The 11444-nt window shown below is 33.9% G+C and overlaps 1 protein-coding gene across 1 annotated transcript; it reads right to left on the reverse strand.

The window, feature by feature from the left end:
* Nucleotides 1–1340: 1340 nt before the first annotated feature.
* On the reverse strand, nucleotides 1341–4491 carry LOC126893390 (uncharacterized). The gene is made up of 2 exons (XM_050663528.1): nucleotides 4242–4491; nucleotides 1341–3875 (listed from the first exon to the last, which is right to left on the reverse strand). The coding sequence occupies exon 2, from the start codon at nucleotides 3844–3846 to the stop codon at nucleotides 1462–1464; it is 2385 nt and encodes a 794-aa protein (XP_050519485.1). The 5' UTR covers nucleotides 3847–3875; nucleotides 4242–4491; the 3' UTR covers nucleotides 1341–1461.
* Between the last annotated feature and the right edge of the window lie 6953 nt (nucleotides 4492–11444).

Here is an 11444-nt window from a genome sequence, read left to right on the forward strand (position 1 = left end):
TGGGCACGCATGTAAACATTTTAAATTTGGTTGAATGTTAGCCGATAATAAGTAAAATAAGGGGTAAAAATTTGGAGTTATAGACTTACGGCATAGGAGTTACAGGCCTAAGAAAATCGCCAAAAATCATTAATTGGAACGTTTGTGGACATAGCAATTCAAATTCAAATAAACTGTCTAATGAAATAAAAATTAATTTATTTGCACCAAATTTCACGAAGAATACAAATTTGTACTATTTTATGAAATATTTACTCTTTTTATATTTAGCAGTTCAGAAAATTTCATTAAAATATTTTCAAAAAAACTTGGTAATTTATAAACTACTAAATAGTGATTGGTAATATTATACACTGCGCGTCATAGAAACCTGGCACCCTAAAAAATGGGTAATTTTTGATGTCGCGTATCTCCTAAACCTGTTGTCCGATTTAAATGATTTTTTGAATATGTTATATCCTTATTCTTTAACAATATCCTTGTAGTAATATTTTTGCTAAACAGGTAAATTTTCATTGTATACCGACCGGGTGTACGAATCAAACTTTGTTTTTTTCTCAAAGTTCGCGTCACCTTGAGGAATATTCTAGGATTTATAAAATACTGAAATTAAAACCCAACTATAGCCTCAGGTCTTCTTAACATTCTGTTTTTTGATTCATTCGCTTATGTTTTTTTTTTGGCATAGGCTTTTGCCATTCAGCCAGTCACAACCTTTTTAATCTTCCTAAAGCAAGGAAAAGAAAGTAATTATCACTATACCTATTTGATTATCAGTAAGGAATAACATGGTTACTCGCTTCTCGTCTAGGGACCCATCAAGACATTAAATTAATACACAAACTAGACTGGGTCACGGAAAGAAGGTTTTAAACAAATGGGGTTGTTATGTTCGTGTAAAACTCCCTTAACCATGAATGTAGGTTGGTACTACTGTCATCTGAACGACAGCTGTCACATACTTAATACTGCGATAGAAAATGGAAACCATGTGCATAGGGTAGACTACCCAGTGATTGGCCGGTCACATTTCTATTAAGGGATTAAATCATAGAATTATGTAATAAATGTTTATCATTAGGAATATTACGTTCCTCCCTATAAAAAATCAGTTGTAGGTTATACAAAACCAAACATTTCTAGTCTAGATTCAAATTTAAGTTCCAAAAAATCTTGTGTAATACCTTTCTGTCAAAAACTAGTTATTGGCATGGCTTCTCCAGTAATTAGCCACTAATTTGTCAGTTATTGGCCAGGACGGATTATGAAACTTCTAGTGATTAGCCACCACCAATCAGTTATTGGCCGAAAAAGATAATCAAAAAAGAAACAGGTTTAGGTACTAATTAAAATATGTAGTATTTATTCACAGTAAAAAATAGTACACAAAATCAAAATAATTCCCTATTAATATAACTCCCTTTTAATATAAAAGTAAAAAATGATACATAAGTATAAGACTTAATTAATTTTATGTTGGTTTTTTAGACATATATTGCAGCTAAATGTTTGTGAATTTGATTTATGCATATTAAGTCTATTTATGCAAGAAATGTGGTAGGCCCTTCGGCAAAAGTTACATTTAATTCCAAGATTTTGCTCTTTAAAATTATAAGTACACGAGAAGCAAAGACCCTCAGTCAGCTTAGGATTTTTAAATAACGAATTATTCTTGTAGGTTTCCATTACCTCATCGGTAAATAAACTCTTTTTTACCTTCTCTATTGCAATATTTTTCAAATCACATTTTTTGTTATCTTGAAAAGACGAGGAAGATGGTATATCTGACAAAAATTTATCAAGAAGCCAATTGTCTTCACATGTATTAAAAGAATCCTTCTCTGGTAAGATAGGTTGCTCGGTAAGTTTGTTCAACATTTTAGGCTTATCATCATCTTTTATTTCTCGGTTTATACTTTTCTCTGTTTTTTTACTTTGTGTTTTTTCTTTCTTGGCAGTTTTTAAACTTTTAACCTTCTTGGAAATTTTGCTTACTGTAACAGCCTTCTTTTCCAAACGTTGTCTTTTTCTCTCCTCCTTTTCTGCAGCAATCTTTTTTTTAGATTCCTCCTCCTCAGCTTTTCTTTTAATCCACTGGGTAGATGTAATTGCATATGTTATTTTTTCGGTGTTTCTGTTTCCTTTTCGTTTAGGTGTCTTTGCAAACTGCAAAGTCTCATTCAGATTTGGAGGTCTTTGTTCGTTTGTGTTTTCATTATTATTAGGCCTTGATAGTTCAATTTGCTCCGTGCCTGTATGTTCAGGGGGCATATCTTGGACATTAATAATTTGAATATTTTCATCCAGCAGCCCATCTAATATTTGATCGTGACTTACAATTAATACAGGAATCTCATTAATGTTGAAATCGGAAGGTTCAGGCTCTTCTGTATGGACAGTGCTATCGGTAGGCATATTTAAAGTTTGCTGTTCCACCGGAATCACTTCTATGGCCTGAGGAATGTGTTTAAAACTTTTCCATAACTTAAACAACAGTGGTTGTTCATTTTCTGTGACATCCTTATAATCATTGTTAAATTCTTGAATAATGCGATTTCCTACTATGCGAGAGAAATCTTTGTAACTTAAAAATGTGTTACTTAGATTTTCTGACTTTGTTTCGGATTCAACTGTCAATATTTTTTGTCCTCCAAGACACTTGGAATAATCTAAAGCGTTTGGATTCCAAGGGTATAGTCCGCAAGCCTTGAATCCACTTTTTATTGTTTCTGACTTTCCAGTTTGTTCCACGGCAATTTTCAGAACATTTGCAAAATGCTCTTTTGATAATGTCTCTGAATGATGATCTCGTCTCCATTGTATAACAGCCTTTTTCCATCCACTTTTGATAGGCTTGAAAGCTGACACATCTGCCGGTTGAAGAAGTCTCGTAGAGTTAGGATATAGACATATTAAAACAATATTTAGTTTTTTACATAAGATACTAAGGTTGTACGTCATGTGTGTTCGATGACCGTCTAAAAACAAAATGACCGGAAAAGACGTATTCACCTTTTTTAAATGCGGATAAAGTATGTTTTCAATATAATCACACATTAATTCTGCTTTCATCCAGCCCGTATCAGAAAGGCCAATGCCCCATTCACCAGGAACAGACTTGGCGATATTCGCAGGAAGCCGTTTATATGGATACACGACCATCGGTGGTGTTATTCCTCCAGATGCTGTAAAAGTAAACATCACAGTGATGTTAGATTTAGACGATGCATGTTCTACTTCATAAACATTTGATGCCCCCCTAGGCGCTAGAACTTTACTGTTTTTCGGGCACAGATTAAAACATGTCTCATCTGCATTCAGAATACGATCGGGGTACTGTAACACTTCCGTAAGTCCTTTTTCTATGAAAAAACTTTCAACTTCAAAAAACCATTTTCGTATGTCACTTTCCGAAACATTTGCGCTAGCCGCGGTTACAGCTTCTGTTGTACGCAAAGAAATCTCGGGATTTCTTCGTAGGAAAGCTTTGTACCAAGTTTCGCCAGGACGATTGTTAATAAAAGGATTATCTCTGGGATTACTATCAAGAAACTGCTTAACTGATTCCTGCACATCTTCCTTTCGACGTGGAAACCCTTTCCTATGATTTTCGAAAATCCAGTTCACCAAAATTTTTTCTTCTTCTGGTAGAAGAACTGGATTAGGTCCTAAATTTGGTTTCGTAAATTTTTTACTTTTTCGAAATTGTAGGGTTGCCCTTGGAATTTTATAGCGCCTTGAAACTTCTCGTAATGAAAACCCGTTGTTTATTTCATCTAGGGCAGTTTGAAGCTCTTCTTCTGTATACTTTTTTTGATATTTCTCTCCGTCAATAATTTTAGGCATTGTTCCAAAAAAGTTCAGTTCAATATTACCTGCAAATTTGTAAAAATCAGTTATTGGCCCTGTGTAACATCAGTTATTGGCCCCCGGCCAATAACTGATTTTAATGATTTGTTTGTAGCATATAGACTAGCAATAGAGTTAATACGCCAAAAGAGTTCAAAATCATTTATAGAAAATATAATTTCGTCGAGATATTTAAAATTCAGTTATTGGCCATCAGGCCAATCACTAATGTAGTATGTGTTTTATAATCTAGAGATTGGCCGTCATTTATTTTCTTAAATTTACTAGTTATAACATAAAAAAATTATTTAATTAGCCACCAATTACGTAACTAACACAATCAAAGTAAGAAAATCAGGGTTTTAAAGAAAATAAACTGCACAAACACTTACCAAAATGTAGTCGCCCTTAGCAAATACTTTAGAAATCTAACTAATACTACACATGACTGAGAGACCTGTTAACAACGAGTTGTAGCACGCAAATGGCAGACTGTTTAACAACGAAATTTTATGGAAGTGGCCTTGAATGTTGGAAGACGAATTTGATACTGGTATTTAGTATTAGTTGTACAGTGGTGCCTTGTTTTTAAAAGTTTTTTAATGGGGGCCAATGACTAACACAAATATTAAATATGGCCAATCACTGGGTATTCTACCCTAATTCTTTAAAATAAAGTATTTTACATCGAGTATTATTTCATTACAAATACTTACGTCCTTTAAGTAAAAAGGACTTGACATTTGGCGACGAGGATAATGGATACAAATATTACAGACACTACATCAACTACAACGTTCCAACTACAGCCGGTACAAACACGAGTTCCTCGACTACAACTGCGATAGTTGCACCTGCTACAGCTCCAGTAATGTCTACACAAGTTTCTACATTCCAGTTTTCCGTTGAACCTTTTAACCAGACAGCTACAAAATGGTCCAGGTGGGTAAAACGGCTGGAAGGAGCATACAAAGTTTTTAAAATTCCAGAGGAAATGAAATTGCCCTATTTACTACATTACATGGGGTCGGAAGCATACGATACACTGTGCGATAAACTAGCTTCAGAGGTCCCTGAAGACAAGTCATATGAGGATACAGTTAAGTTAATGGATAATTTTTACAACCCTGCACCACTTGAAATTGCTGAAATATTTAGCTTTCAATCAAAAAGACAAGCAGAAGGCGAAAGTATACAAGAATACCTACATTCTCTACAGAAACTTGCCATAAACTGCAACTTTTCCACATATTTAAAAAGTGCTATACGAAATCAGTTTGTTTTTGGTTTACAGTCAAAGAGGATTCAAGCCAGACTATTAGAAACAAAGGGATTGGACTTGGACCGAGCCGTAGAAATTGCAGCAAGCATGGAAACTTCAGAAAAGGATAGTAATCAATTTTCTCACAACAATAATTACAATCAGGCTAGTATAAATGTTTTAAATGCGAAAGCAAAAAGTTTTCATAAAAATACAAACACTAGTAAATTTAATGATAATAATACAGTAAATAATCATAGTAGCTCTCCTAATAATACTTTTACAATGTCAAATAACCGTAATAGGGCTTGTTATAGATGCGGAGACACCTCGCATTTAGCCGATAAATGTAATAAAAAGCATTTAATCTGTAACTTTTGTAAAAACGTCGGACACATTCAAAAAGTTTGTTTAAAGGCACAACAAAATTCACACAGGCAAGTAAATTCAGTAAACTCTGCTCAAGAGGTCTTAGAAGTAAATGCTGGAAATTGCAAAGATAAATTTTTTATAAATTTAAAAGTGAATGGTAATATTTTAAATTTTGAAATTGATTCTGGCGCTGCTGTTACAATCATAAATAAAAATATATTTGAAAAATATTTTCCTGCATTACAATTACAAAAATCGGATGTTAAATTAACTACATACTGCAAAAATAATTTGAATGTTTTAGGTTTAGTTTCAGTGGAGGTTGAGCACCAGGAATTAAAGCACACTCTAAAGTTGTATGTGGTGGATGGTGATGGCTACTCACTGGTTGGTCGAGAGTGGATACATGCTCTGGAAATCAATTTACATCAGGTAAATACAATTCTACATGAAAATTTTGAAATTGCAACTTTGTTAGATAAATATAAACATTTATTTGAAAAGTCAGTTGGTGAAATAAAAGGGTTAGAGGCTGAAATTTATCTAAAACCTGGTACTAAAGCAAAATTTTGTAAGGCCCGTCCTGTAGCTTTTGCATTACGCCCTAAAGTTGAGGCAGAATTAGAGTCCTTAGTAAATCAGGGAGTCTTAAAGAAAGTAGCATTTTCGGACTGGGCAACTCCTATTGTTCCTGTAGTTAAACAAAATGGGGACATACGCATTTGTGGTGATTTTAAAATCACATTAAACCCTTGCATTGAAGTGGATGAATACCCTTTACCTACACCAGATGACCTACTTTCCCAATTAGCAGGTGGGGACAAATATACAAAAATAGATATTACGAAAGCTTACTTACACTTGCCAATAAAAGATGAAATGAAACATTTACTTACATTAAACACCCATAAAGGTTTATTTCAACCAAATCGATTAATGTTTGGAATTGCTAGTGCTCCTGCCAAATGGCAACGTTTAATGGAGCAAATGCTACAAGGAATAGATGGTATTTCAATATTTCAGGATGATATAAGAATTACAGCTCCAAATAATACCTTACATTTACAAAGACTTGAACAAGTTTTAAAGAAATTATCTGAACATAATTTACATATAAATTTGGATAAAAGCGAATTTTTCAAAGACGAGATTGACTACTGTGGATATAAGATGAGTAAAACGGGTGTGTCTACTAGTGCAGATAAGGTAACTGCAATTGCAAATGCTCCAATACCTACAAACAGAACTCAAGTTCGGAGTTTCTGTGGCCTAATTAATTATTACAGACGTTTTTTAAAAGATACTTCTACAATTTTACAACCATTAAATAATTTACTTAAAAAGAATGTCAATTTTAAATGGTCGAATACTTGTCAAACTGCGTTTGACAAAGCAAAAAAACTCATTTGTTCTAGAAATGTTTTATGTCACTATGACCCAAATTTACCATTAGTCCTAGCAACTGATGCATCACCCTATGGGGTAGGTGCAGTACTTTCACATATCTTTTCAGATGGTACAGAGAGACCCTTACAGTTTGCTTCTCAAACTCTTACTACTACACAGCAAAGGTACTCACAAATAGACAAAGAAGCTTACAGCATAATTTTTGGAGTAAAAAAATTTTACAATTATTTATGTGCTAGGAAATTTACTTTGCTCACTGATCATAAACCGTTAGTTCAAATTTTTGCACCTGATAAAAGCCTACCAGTTTTAAGTGCAACAAGAATGCAACATTATGCAATTTTCTTACAAGGTTTGAATTATGACATTCGTTACAAAAATACAGATTCTCATCTCAATGCTGACGCACTTTCACGTCTACCTATAAAATCAGAACAAAATTTCACACATGATGAGCCAGATATTTTTGAAATAAATCAAATTGAAACTTTGCCTACAAATATTAGAGATCTAGCTTTTCATACAAAAAATGATCATACCTTAAAAAAATTACTTGTTGGGTTAAAAACAGGAAAACCTGTTGATAAACGATTTAGCTTCAATATAAATCAAGCTGAATTTTCATTACAATCTGATGTTATTATGAGAGGACAAAGAGTAGTTATACCTACTAAATTGAGAAATAAAATTTTGACAGAATTACATACTGCACATTTTGGAATAGTTAGAATGAAATCTTTAGCTCGTAGTTATTGCTGGTGGCCTCACATAGACCAGGATATTGAGTCACTTTGTAAAAATTGTTTAGAGTGCAATAAGCACAAGAACAACCCAATTAAAGATAATTCTCATATATGGGAGCCACCAAAATTTTGTTTTGAACGAGTGCATGCTGATTACGCTGGACCTTTCAATGGAGGTTATTATTTTATATTGGTAGATTCCTTCAGTAAATGGCCTGAAATTAATTTTACAAAAAATGCTACTACAAAAACTACTATTGAAATTTGCCGAAAAATTTTTACAACTTTTGGTATTCCTAAAGTTTTTGTTACAGACAATGGTAGACAATTTGACTCTCATGAGTTTAGAACTTTTATGAAAGATAATGGAATTACACAAAAATTTACTGCACCCTACCATCCTGCAACTAATGGACAGGGAGAGAGATATGTCCAAATACTAAAAAAATGTTTAAGGGCTATGCGAAGTGAGGGAAATGACAGGGAGTTTGAATTATGTAAGCTACTTATGCAATACCGCAGAAGCCCACATACAGTTACAGGTAAAAGTCCCTCAGAACTTATGTTAGGAAGACAAATAAGGAATAGATTAGATTTACTTAAACCTTCATGTAGTGATAGAGTTACCTATACTGATATGAGTCTAAGAAACTTTGATATAGGAACTAGGGTTTCCGTGAGGGATTATTTTCATTCTAAATGGCAATTTGGCATTATTGTACTCAGATTAGGGTTATTGCATTATTTAATTCAGTTAGATGATGGTAGAACATGGAAACGTCATGTAGACCAAATACGGCAAATTGGGGAATATACTCCATCTCAAAATAATCCAACATGTTACATTCCGGATACCATTACTCACAATTTGATTCCGAGGGAGGCATCAATTCCAGAGCACAGTGTCTCACCACCACCTACCGAAGTGATTACTGATGAATCCGAAATTTCAAACAATATGGAAAGTTCGAATAGTGTACCTGGGGCTCAAACTGAAACTGAGGAACCCATTTTAAGGCGTTCCACTAGAGTAAGGAAACCTGTTACCAGACTGAATTTGTAAGTACTTTTACTTCTAGTTAACTTTTGTAATTCATGGTCAAGGGAGGAGGTGTTATGTTCGTGTAAAACTCCCTTAACCATGAATGTAGGTTGGTACTACTGTCATCTGAACGACAGCTGTCACATACTTAATACTGCGATAGAAAATGGAAACCATGTGCATAATTCTTTAAAATAAAGTATTTTACATCGAGTATTATTTCATTACAAATACTTACGTCCTTTAAGTAAAAAGGACTTGACAGGGGTAAAACAAAGGTTACTAGTTTAATTGTGCTCACAAGTGAAGGTTACTTTTTGAAATAAATTCTGTTAAATAGTCATATAGGCTTTATTATTTAATGACAAAAGGTAGCAAATGTTATAGGGAGGAAGGATTTTATGTTTGATTAAATTTTTTATTAAGTCATCAGTTTGTTGTATATATTTTGTACATTCAAAGAAAATATGGTTTAAATCTGCTTCTTTTTGACAATCTTCACATAAATTGGAACTTAAAATTCTAAGTTTTGCTAGATGGGCTGGATAACACGCGTGTCCAGATCTCATTCTGATAATAGATGTAATGTATCTACGTGGGACAGAGTAATTTTTAAACCAAAATTCACTCGGGATTGTGGGTTGTATCAGTGCATATTGTGACTTGGAGTGTTGACTATATTCATAATATTCTTGTTTCCACTGTTTGTTTAGATCATTCTATGACAAATATTAATCAGAAATTTTTGACTAAGATATTGTCTTCTATATCTCAATGGAAATTCAAGAGATTCAACATATAACGAATTGGTTGGAGTTGACTTCATAGTACCCAGGCAAATACGTAATATTGTATTTTGAAACACATCTATTTTTCCCAAGATATACTTAGCTGCTGAACCATACAAAACACATCCATAATCGATGATTGATCTTATGTTGGATAATACAAAAGTTATGTACTTTAACAACTAGTCATGTTCTTCATCAGTATAGGTTGTTTGTAAATAAGTGGGACAAACTTTAAGGGGCAATTCTGCATGATAAAATAATGACCGTTTGCTTTATAAACTTATGTCCGCAAATGCTTCATTTACGAGATACGGGATGTTGATTTTTTTTTACAAACTGACGATTTATTTTATTGCCCTAAAACCGGTTGAGATATGAAAATAAAATTTGGTAGGTTTTAAGAGATAGTTATTGCGAATTTTTTGACTTGCAATTAAGAATTTTATATTCATTATTGGCGTGCATACGGGTAATATGACCGATCATATTACCCGTATGCAACTATATTGTTCGCTTTTAACGTTCTCGCACAAAGACAACTAGATATGAACCAAAATCTCTATGTCTGCTTTATAGATTATCAAAAGGCTTTTGATAGAGTACGACATCAGAAACTCATAGAACTTTTAAAAGAAAAGAATGTGGGCAGTCGAGATATACGGGTTATTGTCGATCTGTACTGGAACCAAAAAGCAGAGGTTAAAATCGAAAATGTCGAAACGGAAACCGTAGAAATCAAAAGAGGTGTTACACAGGGTTGCGTGCTGTCTCCATTGATATGTAATCTGTACGGCGAAGCTATTTTTAAGGAAGCAATATCAGAGGAAGAACAGGGTAAGTATATCAATAAACGGAAAAATCTTGAATAACAAGATTCGCAGACGACACAGCTATTTTTGGAGGCAGTCTAGAAGCACTGCAACGATTAGTAGATAGATTACATCAAGTCAGTATAAAATTTATACTACTTCTAAGTCTCGTATCCGCGACGGAGGTCGGTAATCATCATAGCTATTCGTATTTTTGAGACGGCTACTCTGAAAAGTTCATTTGATGTACATCCGTACCATTCTCTCAGGTTGCCCAGCCACGATATTCTGCATCTCCCTATGCTTCTTTTTCCTTGAATATTTCCCTGCATAATCAATTGGAGCAAGATGTCTCTCTCCGCGTGTAAATATGTCCGAGATATTCCAATTTTCTTGTTTTGATGGTATTAAAGATTTCCATTTCTTTATTCATCTTTTTCAGAATCTCTTTGTTTGTGACGTGTTCTGTCCACGATATTTTCAGAATTCTTCTGTATACCCACAGCTCGAATATGGACTACAAATGAACGTTAAGAAAACCAAGTTCATGATTATTTCTAAGCAACACACACACAATAGGAAGGCTAGATATCGAGGGAAAACAAGTAAAAAGAGTGAATAACTACAAATATCTGGGAACCTGGGTAACAGAAAACAACGACCAAGGTAGAGAAATCAGGGCACGTATCGAAGAAATTGCAAGAAAAGCATGTATAAAAATGAAAAAAATGTTTGTTAAATGGGCTTCCTCTGGAGCTGAGAATAAGAGACTTAAGATGCTAGATACGTGTTGTCGACTTTGTTGTATTAAATGGAAAGCTGGACATTGAAAGTAGACAACATAAAGAAGTTGGAAGCATTTGAGATGTGGTGCTATAAAAGGATTTTGAAAATACCTTGGATCCAACGAGTTACGTTACGATTACGAATGCAGAAGTGTTAAGAAAAGGCTGCAAAAGGATTGCGAGCTGATAAAGAACTTCAAAACAAGAAAGCTGGAATATTTGGGCCACATTACTATTACTGAGGTGCGAAATATGAGATATTAAGGCTCATAATGCAGGGCAAAATTAAGGGGAAAAGATCCATAGGTAGATGAAGAATTTCCTGGCTGAGAAACTTAGAGAGAGGTATAGTTGCAGCTCAGTAGATCTTCAGAGCCGCCGTCAA

Source organism: Diabrotica virgifera, chromosome 10, assembly GCF_917563875.1.
Source record: "Diabrotica virgifera virgifera chromosome 10, PGI_DIABVI_V3a".
Lineage (NCBI taxonomy): Eukaryota > Metazoa > Arthropoda > Insecta > Coleoptera > Chrysomelidae > Diabrotica > Diabrotica virgifera.

What these genes read in the sequence shown, in the direction of transcription:
- LOC126893390 (XM_050663528.1), bottom strand. Translation starts at nt 3,846, where the DNA reads ATGCCTAAAATTATTGACGGAGAGAAATATCAAAAAAAGTATACAGAA.